Raw genomic sequence first — 16,622 nt, forward strand, 5'->3', positions numbered from 1 at the left:
AGTCGTATCTTAGGAGTCCCTAGTTTGTCAGTTAGGGGTGAGACTCCGTCACCTCCAAAGGTCCGAGGCATTTTGCTCTGATTATTGCCAGCATCATATTTAAAGTAGCAGGGAAGCAGGTTGCTAGCCTTACTTGCCCCGAGTCCCATTGGGTTTTACCCCTAACGGCTGAGGGACTAACCGGTGGATTTGGTAGCCTTTGCCGTATGAGCACAAAGGTCACCACGACTCAGAATATGTCCGAGATGCCCATCCTTGCTTAATGTTTCGCCAAAAAATCTTTGTTACAAGAAAGTGACTTGAACACTGCAGAACGTAACTAATAAATAACTTCCTATTTTAAATAAACGTATTAATGTATAGAATTGGAGCTAAAATTCTTTTTCATTCAATGACTCCTACCATGTTCCTTAGCATTTATTTTCCTGCTCATTCATTGCGCATGCAGGGAATGTTCATTTTTCTCCGTTTCTTCTAGGAAGGAAGCTCATGTAAACACAATTCTTATATGATTTCTTAGCAGACACGTGAAATTCAGTGCTGCGTAAAGGTGACCTCTATAAATTTAGAATGTTCCATATTACATCCATATGTTTTCCAATGTGACGATCTCGTCATCTCGGCCTTTTCAAATTCCTCGGAATCAAGAATTAGAACTTGGCTGTTCCATCTAATGTTCAGTGGTCAGACTACATGTCCAGCGACTACTAGACATACGAGCCCATAATAAGTCATAAATGCAGTCGTTCTTCCTCCGATTATTTGCGACGGAAACACTAAAGGGAAAGTGAATGTGCTACACTAAGTTGCCTCCGCCATACGCCGTAGGAGTGTATGGATGTAGATTTAGATCTATTTCATCTTCCTTACTATCATAACGCGCCTTCAACTCTTAAGATTTTCCCTAGTTCCCAAAACGCAAAGCAGTTTTCTTGCTCATCAACCATCAGTTTTTTGCAGTAGAAGTCCATGTCCCACAGCTCAAAGTCAAGATTTATACTCACTGACTGTAACGTTACCTATTCAAAAAGACACCTTCTTTCTCTTGAAAACGGGAATTATTTTAGCAGAAGCATTTTGTCCATACACTGTAAGACACAAAACCACACAACACCAAGGAATAATCCGAATGGGACGGAAATTTGTAGCTGTGATTTACATGTACATACAAACTGAAGAATACTGGTGATTTATTCAAGTAAAAGAGTTTCACCAACTGAACAAGTGTATAAGGCGTTTGGACCCACCCTCACTTACGCAGCCAGTTATTCGGCTTGGTATCGATAGATAGACTTGCTGGATGGCCCCCAGAGGGATATCGTCCCACATTCTGTCCAACTGGCACGTTAGATCATCAAAATCCGGACTTGATGACAGGAACCGGCCGATAATGGTTCACACATTCACAGTTGCAGAGATATCGGGAGATATTGTTTGAGAAGATGAAGTTTCGCCAGCACGAAGATAAGCAGTATTAACTCTCGCTATATGCGGGCGGGTATTATCTTCCAGAAGTATAAGCCCAGGTTGGCGTTGCCTTGAAAGGCAACAAAATGGGGCGTAGGATATCATCGAGGTACCGCTCTGCGGTAAGGGTGACGTGTCTTCGCTGGTCTTCGAGGCTCAGGTCGAAGCGGGACTGATTACTGAAGAAAATGCTACTCGAACCAACGACATTCCAGGCCTTACTGTCGCCAGCTCTACAGCCAGAAGCGATAGCCTGGTGTGCCATTCCTTTTCATAACAGGATCCCTTGGATCCCTTTGGTTTTCATCTACAGCTGTCTTACACAACAAACGTACGTCGACGATACTCCACGCCACTTTTTTTTTCTTTTTTTTTTTGCCCTTCATGGAAAGCCATTCTATGCTTACATTTCATCACGTTAATGCCCGCACGCACACAGGTGACACGTTTTTCTACAGGTTTTCGTGTTTGCCAAACCATGTCTTGGTCAGCAAAGTCGCCGAATTTTTCACTAATTGAGAACGTTTGGAGCATTATGGGAAGGGCCCTCCAACTGAATCAGAATTTTGACGATCTTAGTACCAGATCTGAATTTTTACGATCCATCCCACACACTGGGTAGAATTTGGCATGATATCCCTCAGGAGGACATCCAACCTGTCTGTCAATCAATCCCAAGCCGAATAACTGCTAGCATAAGGGACAGAGGCGGACAATCTCGTTATTGACTTGAGTACTTTGTGAAGCTCTTTCAATTGGATAAATCATTCAATTTTCCTGAAATACTGATAATATGTCAGTTCACGTACATCACACCTGCGGAATTCCGTCCTATTCGGATAATTCCTCGATGGTGCATTCTTCTTTTGTCTCATTTTGCCTTTGTTATCCATCCAGTCATTGTCTTCAACTGGCTTCAGTACAAAAAGCTCACCAACTTGTTGTTTGACTACCGCAGTGGCCTAGCGGTTCTAGGCTCCTCAGTCCTGAAACGAGCTGCTGCTACGGTCGCAAGTTCGAATATGTCATGGATGTGTGTGATGTCCTTAGGTTAGTCTGGTTAAGTAGTTCAAAGTCTAGGGGACTGATGACCTCAGATGTTAAGTCCTCTAGTGCTTAGAGCAATTTGAACCATTCATAACTTGTTTGTCTCTGTTGGTATTTTTTACCGTTTTCTGGTCAATTCGTCTCCTTACAATATACACTCCTGGAAATTGAAATAAGAACACCGTGAATTCATTGTCCCAGGAAGGGGAAACTTTATTGACACATTCCTGGGGTCAGATACATCACATGATCACACTGACAGAAACACAGGCACATAGACACAGCCAACAGAGCATGCACAATGTCGGCACTAGTACAGTGTATATCCACCTTTCGCAGCAATGCAGGCTGCTATTATCCCGTGGAGACGATCGTAGAGATGCTGGATGTAGTCCTGTGGAACGGCTTGCCATGCCATTTCCACCTGGCGCCTCAGTTGTACCAGCGTTCGTGCTGGACATGCAGACCGCGTGAGACGACGTTTCATCCAGTCCCAAACATGCTCAATGGGGGACAAATCCGGAAATCTTGCTGGCCAGGGTAGTTGACTTACACCTTCTAGAGCACGTTGGGTGGCACGGGATACATGCGGACGTGCATTGTCCTGTTGGAACAGCGAGTTCCCTTGCCGGTCTAGGAATGGTAGAACGATTGGTTCGATGACGGTTTGGATGTACCGTGCACTATTCAGTGTCCCCTCGACGATCACCAGAGGTGTACGGCCAGTGTAGGAGATCGCTCCCCACACCATGATGCCGGGTGTTGGCCCTGTGTGCCTCGGTCGTATGCAGTCCTGATTGTGGGCGCTCACCTGCACGGCGCCAAACACGCATACGACCATCATTGGCACCAAGGCAGAAGCGACTATCATCGCTGAAGACGACACGTCTCCATTCGTCCCTCCATTCACGCCTGTCGCGACACCACTGGAGGCGGGCTGCACGATGTTGGGGCGTGAGCGGAAGACGGCCTAACGGTGTGCGGGACCGTAGCTCAGCTTCATGGAGACGGTTGCGAATGGTCCTCGCCGATACCCCAGGATCAACAGTGTCCCTAATTTGCTGGGAAGTGGCGGCGCAGTCCCCTACGGCACTGCGTAGGATCCTACTGTCTTGGCGTGCATCCGTGCGTCGCTGCGGTCCGGTCCCAAGTCGACGGGCACGGGCACCTTCCGCCGACCACTGGCGACAACATCGATGTACTGTGGAGACCTCACGCCCCACGTGTTGAGCAATTCGGCGGTACGTCCACCCGGCCTCCCGCATGCCCACTATACGCCCTCGCTCAAAGTCCGTCAACTGCACATACGGTTCACGTCCACGCTGTCGCGGCATGCTACCAGTGTTAAAGACTGCGATGGAGCTCCGTATGCCATGGCAAACTGGCTGACACTGACGGCGGCGGTGCACAAATGCTGCGCAGCTAGCGCCATTCGACGGCCAACACCGCGGTTCCTGGTGTGTCCGCTGTGCCGTGCGTGTGATCATTGCTTGTACAGCCCTCTCGCAGTGTCCGGAGCAAGTATGGTGGGTCTGACACACCGGTGTCAATGTGTTCTTTTTCCATTTCCAGGAGTGTATTATTAATTATAGTTTACAGCGTCTTGAAACGAGATTGTAAAATGAGCATCAACAAAAGTAAAATGAGGGTAACGGAATGAGATTGAATTAAACTAAGCGATTCTGAGAAAATAAGATTATGATTTGTGGCGCTGAAAGTACTCCATCAGTTTTCTGTTTCTGATTAAAAATAGCTAATAATGGGCGAACTGCAGATGATGTAAAATACAGGATGCCCAGAAATTCCCGTTACAAACCTGTAGGAGTTGTAAAGGTGACTGAGTAGATGATATTTCGAATTGGAATCCATGACCGTTTCCGTGCTACAGTCATCTGAAAACGTGTGAGTAACACAACCACTTTTACAAATGAGTAATTAGACGTGACCCAGTACATCACTTGTTCCACAATTCTACTCATTAATAATGAAAGAAACAAAAAGAAAAATTAACGTCTTTTCACAAAGACTGTTGTATACAGTAAAGACACTTCCAATTCGGGTGTGTAGTGTCTCTTCGGAGCACCACAGTAACGCCTGCAGATTGTGAAGCTACCACTACAGCAACTGACAAGAAGGTACAGAATATAACAGGGGAAAAAAGAGATTTATGGCAAAACTAAGAGAAGGGCTAACTTGGTAAGTAATCTGAGGCATCCTGCATTAGTAAGTTTGGTAATAGCGGGAAATGTGTAGATGAAATGGATGTAGAGATGAATAAAACTTCACAGGATAGGCTACAGAAGACCAATCTTCTGACAAGATATTTGGTGTTCAGGTCAGCTTTTAAACTTTCTCTCTTAAGATACTGCATTGTTTATTGTAGTTCACATGCCACTAGAGACAAATAGTACAGTGTTATCAGAAGAACGAAAGCTGTTCAGATATGTTCAAATGGTTCAAATGTCTCTGAGCACTCTGGGACTTAACTTCTGAGGTCATCAGTCCCCTAGAACTTATTAAAACTAACCTAAGGACATCACACAAATCCACGCCCGAGGCAGGATTCGAACCAGCGACCGTAGCGGTCCCGCGGTTCCAGACTGTAGCGCCTAGAACCGCTAGGTCCTCCTGCCGGCATCAGATTTGTTCTATTAACTCGTATTTCTTCTTCTTTTCTCCTGTAACAAGATCTCATGGTCACCAAATTTTTCCTTTATTTTACGACCGGTTTAGAAAGATAAACGAATCGGATGATGACCTCATAGCCTTGAAATAAAGGACGTGTTCTAGGGTCTGAATGCTGACGATAATTTTGGGACTATTGTATTTTCATGTCTGCCTCACATTCAGTTTTGATCTCTCACTGTCTTCAAGAAGTGTAATGGAGGTTGTAGCATTCTTGTGCACATTCCTCAGTATACTCACATGGGCTGAATAAGTTCAGGTTAGTAACGGATTGCCGTTACGAATTTTGTACAAATTGAGTCATACGCTTCCACAGAATCTACGAGTCGGGCGATGAGTGCACATTTCTCCATCTGTAACACTAAACATCGTAAACGGTCATCCATTTCTCGTTGGAGTTTGGCTGTCTAACAGCTTTCCGGAGCAACAGCTACCAGGGCCAGCTTTGAAATTCACTGCTTCGTACAATTATTGATAGAATTTAAAAATCTATGATGCTGCAATAATATATTCGTTAACAGCTAAATTTCTACGTTGAGGGTTTAATGGGATGTCAAATATTAAAGCTAGAAAATGTACACTACTGGCCATTACAATTGCTACACCAAGAAGAAATGCAGGTGATAACGGGTATTCACTGGACAAATATGTTATACTAGACTGACATGTGATTACATTTTCACGCAATTTGGGTGCATAGATCCTGAAAATCAGTACCCAGAACAACCACCTCTGGCCGTAATAACTGCCTTGATACGCCTGGGCATTGAGTCGAACAGAGCTTGGATATCGTGTACAGGTACAGTTGCCCATGCAGCTTCATTCAACACGATTCCACAGTTACTCAAGAGTAGTGACTGGCATATTGTGACGAGCCATTTGCTCGGCCACCATTGACCAGACGTTTTTAATTGCTAAGAGATCTGGAGAATGTGGTGGCCAGGGCAGCATTCGAACATTTTCTGTATCCAGAAAGTCCCGTACAGGACATGCAACATTCGGTCGTGCAATATCCTGATGAAATGTAGGGTTTCGCAGGGATCGAATGTAGTGTAGAGCCACGGGTCGTAACACATCTGAAATGTAACGTCCACTGTTCAAAGTGGCGTCAATGCGAACAAGGAGTGACCGAGACTTGTAACCAATGGCAACCCATACCATCACGCCGGGTGATAGGCCAGTATGGCGATGACGAATACACGCTTCCGATGTGCGTTCACCGCGATGTCGCCAACCACGGATGCGACCATCATGATCCTGTAAACAGAACCTGGGTTCATCCGAAAAAATGACGTTTTGCCATTCGTTCACCTAGGTTCATCGTTGAGTACACCATAGCAGCCGCACCTGTCTGTGATGCAGCATCAAGGGTAATCGCAGCCATGGTCTCCGAGCTAGTCCATACTGCTGCAAACGTCGTCGAACTGTTCGTGCAGATGGTTGTTGTCTTGCAAACGTGCCCATCATTTGACTCAGGGATCGAGACGTGTCTGTACGATCCGTTACAGCCATGCGGATAAGATGACTGTTATCTCGACTTCCAGTGATACGAGGCCGTTGTGATCCAGCACGGCGTTCCATATTACCCTCCTGAACCCAGCGATTCCATATTCTGCTAAAAGTCATTGGATGTCGGCCAACGCGAGCAGCAATGTCGCGATACAATAAACCGCAATCGCAATAGGCTCTAATCCGACCTTTATCATATCGGAAACGTGATGGTTCGCCTTTCTCCTCCTTCCACGAGGCATCACAACAACGTTTCAGCAGGCAATGCCCGCCAACTGCCGGTTGTACATGACAAATCAGTTGTAAACTTTCCTAATGTCAGCACGTTGTAGGTGTCGCCACCGGCGCCAACCTTGTGTGAATGCTCTGAAAACCTAATCATTTGCATATCACAGCGTCTTCTTCCTGTCTGTTAAATTTCGCGTCTGTAGCACGTCATCTTCGCGGTGTAGTGATTTTAATGGCCAGTAGAGTTCATACGTCCTGTGGCAGTTGCTATGTCTCTGGCAGATTAGCCTATGTAAGATTTGTCGCAAAGAGAACAGATAATTTTGTACACCCCACTGTTGGTTAATAACTGGATCTTATCTTTGTTATTGAAAATACACTGGGCTGTGGTCTTCTTAACATTGTAAGAAATCCTATACTTGCAGGATTTTGTTAAAACTGTGCAGTATTTGCCAAAATGCCCTTACTTAGATGTACATAGTGGTCATCACTCTTTTGGTTTACAGTCTTTGCTTGTGACGTTTTTTACTTGTTTGTGGGTACGTAATCCTAAACATAAAACCAACATAATTAACGTTTTGCATTTTCGACTAGACAGGTTTAACATGCTTAACGTCAAACATATTTACTCATTTGCTAAGGAATAAGAAACTTGAAGCTGCGTTATACACGCAAGTTCGATTAGTTAAGGAATCGGCGTTTGAGAAAAGGGGGTTACCGAATCTCTGTACGCAGTTCATCTCAAAATATTCTACCTTTTGTTTAATTTAAATTACTTCGACGTATTTTATAGTAGAGTATTTCTCCTACAAACAGCCAGATTGTTTTCGTGAATGTTCCTTTCTTCCAAATCAGTCTCTTCTTCGTGAAGTTTATCTGCTGTAAAACAGTTTTGGGTACCAGCTTCTTGACTGGTACTAGACAAGGGATGTAAGATATCACAGTCGTTCAGCTCATAATTCAACCAAGATTCTGCTATTGCGTGTTATCCCTAATGCTTTTCGAATAAACTCTTCTGCACTGCCTGTTAAAATACTTCTATTAAAAATCCACTACCGGTTTCTTGTTAATAAAGATGCATCTTCAGGTGATAGACTTTTTTCAAAGAGTCATGGCACGTCAAAGGAATTGCATGGAACAAAGTCTAATCTTGCATCTTCAAGATAAAATCAGTTAACTCGCTAAAAGCGATAGTCTGTGATTAAAATGATTGGGACCACAGAACGCTGGCGGCGTACATTATTCGATGCTGTCTATTGCAAACTGCCCCCTTTTTGCAGCTACCATTTCAGATATAGACTTCACTGCCATGACGCACGTAAGTAAGGTGAGGTCACTGCCTAGTAGTAGTCCTACACATCCTACACCTCTCTACAGTATCCAGCGTGTTCTTTTTAACAGGTATCTACAAGCTCCTCTTTTAGATTGCAGCCTCATCCCTTATTTATAGGTCAGTTCGATAATATAACTGTGATTGCATATGCGCTACGATTTTGATTTAGGATAAGGCTATCGTCTCCGGAGAAATTCTGACCGGCTATCAGAGAGAACTATATAACAGTTCGCTCTAAGTAACAATATATTCTACTCCTGCACTTTTTACTTATATGCCAACTCTAGAAAAAGAAAAGCGGTACCTTATGACTCAAAGTGTCCACAAAAAAGACTTAAATAATACAAATATTAATTGATACCGCCACCGTCCCATTGTCGGTCCACAATTTGATAAATACGGCGGACAGAAATCAATATCTAATCGTTTGGCTGTACGTTTGCCAATAGAAAGTTGACATACGTTTCTAAGAACAGAATACGTTACGAAATAATAATGAATAAAGAAAGCAGCTGTCTTATATCGTTAGTACTTAAATATGTTAATCTGGAATAAGGTATTTAAATTCGTCATTAAAGGGTAAATCACTAGTGAAGGTGGCCACTTTGTTATAACAGTAATTTATGTGCCTGAGATTAACGTTGCTTGCGTGCATTAGATTCCTGGGCACTGAGAGCTAAGTATTATGAGTAAAATGTATTACTATGAAACGTTTCTGGACCAAATGAGCAACTGTTGCTTTCAACAGATTGACAACGCTAAAATACGAACTAAGCCATTACACAACACTATTATTACAACAGACACAGGCGTGAAATGTATCAACCGTATTTATCAATTTCTTTAATTTTAAGTTACATTACTTTGTTTGTAATCAATTAGCAAGAATTACTTTGCCTCTAAATATTATTGAACAACACTGATAATTTTTTCAGGATTCATTATTACTTGCGTACGAATATTATTTTAATAAAAAACAGAACTGCCAGTGATTATTAATACTTTTCTTTTAGCGATTTAAAAACGACACTTAGGAATTCAGTAAGTGGAACTGAACAGGACCCTAAGTAGGCTACAGTGACTGAGGGTAGTGACATGATCAGATAACTACAGGTTTTACCTGCAACAATTACTACTGAAACAAATTTAAATGAAATGCCTTTTTATGTCTTTTTAGGCAGTAGGTTCCTCCTTTTCTTCACGTAGCCAATCCCAGATCCACTGAAAAGACGCTCTGAATAAACACTGCTTCATGACGCAGACAAATATTTTACTGCAAAATTTACCAAACACATCGAAATTTATCTTGTCTATCTTGCCTCCATATATGTGGACTGTCGTGTTGTTATATGTTGCTAATACATAAATAAAGGTATATTTCAGTTGCAGTTGCATTCTTACTTTCGATGTCCCGGTATGAGCTGTGTTTTCTTTTCTGCAACCACCTGTCCGAAGCAATCCATAAAAGATGAGTAAATAGTTTGTCTATGCTCTTCTCTCCTGTCCTTATCTTCTTCGTCCAAATAAGGGACGAATTCGCGCTGTCGTCGCTGCTCGTTCCGCAATTCATCTCTAGTCTGCCGATCAAAATACACTGCCTTACTTTCCCTTTTTGGAGTAGAATGATGAAAACACCCATTTTAAAGCGTGGGGCTAAGGCGGTAAGCACTAAACGATTTTTATCTGCTGTGATGTCTTCAAATGTTTCTTGCAATCCTTGTTGTATGACAAGCATCACCCGGCTTGGGTGTTAACCATGATGTGCTCGTTTTATCACAGTATCACATTAATGTAACAATATATGGAATAATTTCAGATGTGCAAGCGTATTGGATAATTGTAGTTTTTATTATTTCCTGAAGTGGTTGTAATAATTCCAAAAGTTGCTCTAACAGCTCTCATTGTACAGCAGTCAGATTGGCAATATCACAGTCCGTTAGATATAGCGAAATAGTCCGTTGTTGTTCCATTAGCCTTGCAGGTATATAATAGATGAAGCTCCACCGCGTACTGACGTTTTGCGCCCTTTCATGCTTAGGTAGTTCCAACTATTTTTGGTTAGTATGCAGTTTCTCCGGTGCACTACCTGAATGATTAAAATGAGTTCCGATTCTCAAACCTGTAGCTGTCATTTGAGTCACATATGACTTAGCCTCCAGTAAGCCGTGAACAATTAATTGAAGAGTATTAGTGAAATAACACACTGAGGCCAACTCTGCATTACTAACAACTTTTACAATGTTTCGTTCATTATAGTTGGTAACTACATGAGTTTCTGCCAGTTGGATGTCTCATAAACTTGCAATTGACTGTAACCTAATCGCTAGGTTGTCTGCTGTGTTTTTCGTCAAATAGGTTGATGCTCAATACTACATGTCTGACATTGAATTCACGACGAGTAATACTTAAAAAAAAGTGTTCTGATGTGACTCCACGTCCACGTCTACGGAAATATAATCAGTCGATCTAAGTAATCTTTTAATTTTCTCTATCACCTTACAACATATTCCTGGAATTATTGGCTGGTGTTTTATACTGAGCCAAAGCGCTATTAACCAGTCTTCTGAAACAAGCCCTTTCTACTACATTTAATTAATGCCTCATTGTCCAGTGCGATTAAGAAATGGTGTTTCTTAACCTTGGGTTCATTAATATCGCAAGCTTTACGTATTTCATCACATACTTCAAGAATCAGTTGCTCTCCTGATGTCGAAGATTTACTTCAATCTGTATATTGATCTGCAGTTTCTTGCCACTTGGTAAGGAGAGGCTTCAACTTACGACGTTCATCGCTGTGTTTATATTTCCAGTGATTTATCATTCCTGATGTAGTTGCCTTTCTTCCAACATCACAAGAGAAATTTTTATTTCGCACAATTTACACACAACACTTTTCGGATTATTTTTATCGTCCTCGAAACATGTCTACATAGGCGTCGTTTTAGAAGCCATAATCGATCATTATTAGATCTCATACAATTTAACTTTTTTAAAAATCAAAGCGTAGAGAGTACGATAAAATGTGATTACGCACTGACGATGCGTGTGAAACTAAATTTACCAACAAAGCACACAGTACGGTAACAATTGAGATCGCGGGACGGCGTGGCGTTGGAGGGACGTAATTACCTTTGAAGAAACGATCGAGAAAAAACACACAAGATTTTCGTCACAGCCAGTCGAATACTTTTGCCTCATATTCGACAATTCGGCTTGAAAGCCCACAGAATACTCGGTTCGGAATTTGGACAACTATACTATTCCTTACAAGTCTGACAGAAATCACTTATTATGATTTCGCTGTTCTATACGTTCTGCTACCTTCACCCGTTGGAGATAATTGCTTCTGAGTGTTTCACTTTTTAAAAACAGTAGTGTATTTACGCTAAACATAGTTGGCAAAAAAGTTTTAGTTAATGCATCTGTATAGCGTATATCAATAAGGACCATCCGATTTGGCACGTCTATATTTATGAAACTAAGAAACATATAGAATGAATTTTGTTTTTCGATGGAGGGGGACCTTAAAAGTCTTTTTTCATACCTTTTTAGAGGTGTTCAATATGACCTCCTTGAGCTGAACAGTACATGTCAATGCGGTATTCAAATTGCTCCCACACTGCTGCGAGCACGACTTCAGTTACAGCTTCCACAGCTGCTGTTATGCGACGTCTCAGTTGACTCACTGTTGTTGGTAAGGAGGCACATAAACAGTCTTTCATAAACCCCCACAAGAAATAATCACATATAGTCAGCCTGGTGCCCTTGGAGGCCAGTAATGTGTGGCTGAATCACGTGGTCCTGTGCGACCGTCGTTCTGTGGTCCCTTGATTTAAAAATTCCCACACCTCCAGATGCCAGTGTGGCGGTGTCCCATCCAGATGGTAAATGAAGTCGTTCGAATCAGTCTCCAAGTGTGTGAAAAGAAAGTTCTCAAGCATATCTGGGTAAGTGTTTCCTGTGTAATGGACCATATACCTTTTCCCGCGGAACTGCACAAAACATTAAATTTTGGAGAATCACTCTCAATTTGAACAACTTCATGTGGTTGCTCCGTGCCCATATTCACACATTATGACGGTACACCTTTCCACTTAAATAGAATGTTGCCTCGTTACTAAACACTAAGCGTAGAAGAAAACTGCCATCCTCCATTTTGCCAAGAACGAAATTGCGGAACTCCAAATTATATTTGTCACTTTCCGTTGAGCTTGCAATGGGTGAATTTTGTATCGATTCATGTGTGAACGTCGACGCAACATACGCCAGACGGACATGGGGGGCATGTGGAGCTGTCAAGATCAACACCGATCGGATTTCTGCGGACTCCTTGGGAAAGTATGGCGAATGCCTTCGACGTCTGTGTCACTCGGGGACAGCAGGGCGATTTGCGCTTACACAAACAACCTGTTTCTCAGAATTGTTAATGCAATCACCTAATTCTCTGTGCTGTAGGAGGGCGCCCATCATACCTAGTATGAAAGTCATGATGAATAGTTATTATTAACCCCCACTGCACTAAAGGCAAACGCAGAACACTTTCTGTTGTCCCGACTTCATTTTTACTAGAAATGAATTGGGCGCGCACTGCTGCTCCCTAGCGGGGACCATGTAAAACTCGAGAGTTTGCTCTTTCCCCAACACTACGTTGCTCATGCACATATCTCAAATGACACCATAGTTCGGCCTATCATCTTTTTTTAGAAATTGGATGATTCTTTTTGGCACACTCTGGTGTCACAAAACGATACACTGAAACAGTCATTATCATTATAACAAATGTCATCACCCTCCTGCCGAACTTGATCACGGACAGCGGCCCCGTGCGTACGACGCTCCACTGCTAACACGACGCCCCCTTTGTGTTGCAGCAGGCATGGACGACGACGAGTTCACGCTGGCGTCCCCGGGCCTGCCCACGGTGCGCCGGCCAGCCGCGGCCACCAAGGCGGGCGCCGCCCCCGCGCTGCCGCCGCCCCCGCTGCTGCTGCTGCTGCCGCTGCTGCACGCGCTCACTCTGACGGCGGGCTCCGCCCCTGCCAGCTGACTCGCGACCCGCTGACGGTCGCCGCGTCCGCCTCTCGCCGCCACCGCCGCCGCCTCCGCGCCCCCAGTACAAAACGCGCCGTAACTCACGCCGCCCTTGTGTTCGGAACTGGCGGAGGAGCTCGCGCTGACGAGCGACGTCGCCGTCGACGAGCGCCGGGCGGTGGCTGCAGGTGACAGCGAGCGAGGCTGGCGCTGAGGTTCCGCCACAGAGACTGCGGCCTGGCAGTGCGGCGGTTCCCGTCTTAGGTTACTACTGTCCTTTCGTTGGTTCCGTGCTGGAAAGTTTTGTAATACGTGGTAATTAGAGCTTGATTGAAGCGTGGCTACGACTTCCAAGTGTAAAAAAAAAAAACATAGCTTGTACTCGTACTATTTATACGCCAACCTTTTTTCATAAGACGTGCAAGGATATGTCTCGTAAAATTTAAGCTTCGGGGAAATAACGACAAATACACTCTCCCTTAGGTCCTCCGTGTAGCGCAAGCGGTGGCAACTTTTGTTTGTGTGGACTTAAATTTGCTTACCTACGGAAAAAAATTTTACATGAACCGTATACCCACGTTACTCACCTTGGTCCACTAACTTAATTACGAAAGGGAATGAATCTGAACCATCGCACCAAAATTTGGATGATCGTACGAGACTGGTGAGGATTAACTCAATGTATTCAATGATTAGGTGACATTTCAAACTCTAAGTAGATTGTTATAAGAAATCTATAAAGAATTGTGAGTGCCAAAAAGATGTACAATCTAATGATTCATCACTGTATCGACAAGTATGAACCGAAGTAAGTTACCTTAGAGTACTGGTAGTCTGGGAAGCTCCTAGATCTCTCTAAACGTATGCAGACTACGACTGTGACACTTAGGCCAAACAGGTCCATATCCATGTGTAAACTTAGAGTACCCGTTGTCATCCTAGCCATGACTTGCAAATTACCCAAAAAGTAATGACACTAAAATTTCGACACTTCACCGTTATCATCATCATCATCATCATCATCATACATGCGAAGCGTGTATGTGATACTTTTGCTCGAGTTCTACCACACTGAAATTATGCGAGGGCTGGTAATGTCCGATTTGTCGCGAAATGGAAACGACAGTGAAAATATAAATATTTTTATTTGCAACAGTTTTTTATGCCTTCCGACAAACTCTCTGTATAGTCACCGCTCCGGCTGAGACGTTTCTGGTAGTTATTTAAAAAATAGTCGTAGATTGCTGATTGTAGCAATAGAGGGTTGCTGTACCACCATGCCAAATTGGATTGGAATACTTTTTCGTGGTATTGTACCAAATTTTTGGCAATCTCATCATAAGGCAGTCCCCTGTGCTTTCCGTCACTTCTCTGTGCTGCAACTTGCTATCTGTGTCAGAATGTTGTCTTTATAGTCAGCTGCTCACGTCAGCAGTGATGAGAAGCGAAGGGATCCAACTTTGGGCTGTGTAGTGGGTGATCAGACACTTCCTTGTCGAAAACGCTGCAAAGGTCCTCATTGCCCCCACCGTGTCTAACCGACAGTTTTCATGAAGAAGGGAAGGCATGACACTTACGCCGTGTGGGCTGCAAGCAACCAGGCGAAATCTCTCACAGCCACCCATATGTGGCAGGACACACTATTTTCTAGGCATCTTTATGTGCACATGTGTGCACTGTGCGCTCAGAACTGACAACAGTGACGTGGCCCGAGGGGCGGACGCACTACAGTGTCCAACACATCTGTGCAAAGCTTCATCGGATTTTTACGTCGTTTCCACTGCGCGACCGATCGAACTGTAATTGCCGAATATTCCTCGTACTTATGGTGGTTTTTACACTTTCTAGGAGTTATCTCATGCTATATTAGTTACCAATTTAGACAGCCTGACCTGCCAGTAGGAATTATTTGCCGTTTACTGCAAACAATTTTCAGCAGCCGTCGAAGTGATGTTTATTTCCAATTTTGTGTACCTGCCCTGTGTTAGACATCGTTTCGTTTCAGCTAGAAGCTGGTAAACTGGGTGTGGGGTATGTGATTTGGGATTGCGAATTATTATAAGTGGATTTCGGTAAACTTTCTAAAATGTAGGTTGGAGTAGGTAGCTGGAAATAATTTCAGTATATAATTGTCAGAATACTGCCCTAGTGAAAAAAAGTAACCTAAATAACTCCCCCTAAGTTTACTGGATTTTACCTGCCAACACCCTACCTTCGTATACCTCGACCTGAAAACTGTTCTAACTAATACAGAAGTTTTCGCATACACCGTATTACGAGAGTCGATATAGGGAGAACGCATGTAACCAGTTTCCTGATGCTAGCTTTTACAACACCTAAACTACTCTAAAATATGTCTTGCAACTCATAACCAACCGAATCTGTCAATCCAGTCAAAAAGTCCGTAATCTATTATTTAACAGAAACAGACATTCAGTGTTTTCTTCCTAGTTGAAGACACTAGTAGCCTCGACGTACAGCATTGTATGAAGGTTGGACAATAATTATACTGTATAATTTTAGCAGCCACTTCCATTTTTACGCTTATGTACCGCCTATCTAAAAAGACTTGTTTATTTTCTGTGATGTGTCCTTAGGGAGAGTGATTTTTAAAAACTGCTGTTTTAAATAATGTACAGGCCTATGCAGCAGTACTGTGAATATTGTCTTGTAACAGACGAAATCTATTTTTTTGCAGCTGAAGATTGCTTTACATACAAATACCTGATGACTTCTAGTTGTACAAAATAAAAGTACTCTCCTGTATGTTGTTAAGGAAGGCAATTAATTTTCTTATATAAATTTGAGGGAACCAGAAACGAAAACAATAAATTAATAATGCATGCTGAAATGATATATATGTGTATGATGTGCAGAGATCACATTCTTTGTGAGACTCCAGTGTACCCGAAATAGACATGTATGAAAATTGCAACTATGTATTATAGCAGAATATTGTCCCAAATAAAGACTAAGTTCGCAATGAAATGTTTCACTTTTATTATGTTCCTCCTTTCTCATCAGCTTCTCCATTTAATAGGTTTTATGCTAAGGACCGCTGCTCAATATTTTTATAGATTTTTAAAGATAGCCATTGATTTCATTTACCTGCAGTGGAGATGATTTGAAGAGTATATTCCTTGACTAAATGTTTGTGGCAGTCGTGATGTTATGGATTCATTACACCTGAGATATGTAATGGCAGTATGATCTCTCATGTACGGGATGTTCTGAGTAAACACATTCAAATAAGTAGCACAGCACCTAACAGTCTGACTGCCTTTTGTATGAGAGCACTGTGTCCATTCACTCTCATACAATA

The 16,622-nt window shown here is 42.9% G+C and overlaps 1 protein-coding gene across 4 annotated transcripts in view; it reads left to right on the plus strand.

Moving 5' to 3' along the window:
• Positions 1-16,288, plus strand: part of LOC126276318 (lachesin) — a 1,594,347-nt gene extending 1,578,059 nt beyond the window's left edge. For 2 of the 4 annotated variants that reach the window (XM_049977266.1, XM_049977268.1), the window contains exon 11: positions 13,141-16,288. In XM_049977266.1, the coding sequence (XP_049833223.1) occupies positions 13,141-13,316 (176 nt within the window). In that variant the 3' untranslated portion in view covers positions 13,317-16,288. The remainder of the gene's footprint in view (positions 1-13,140) is intronic. The other 2 variants (XM_049977267.1, XM_049977269.1) reach the window with 1 other exon arrangement.
• The last annotated feature ends 334 nt before the right edge of the window (positions 16,289-16,622 follow it).

The sequence above is a fragment of the Schistocerca gregaria genome, chromosome 1 (assembly GCF_023897955.1).
Source record: "Schistocerca gregaria isolate iqSchGreg1 chromosome 1, iqSchGreg1.2, whole genome shotgun sequence".
NCBI lineage: Eukaryota > Metazoa > Arthropoda > Insecta > Orthoptera > Acrididae > Schistocerca > Schistocerca gregaria.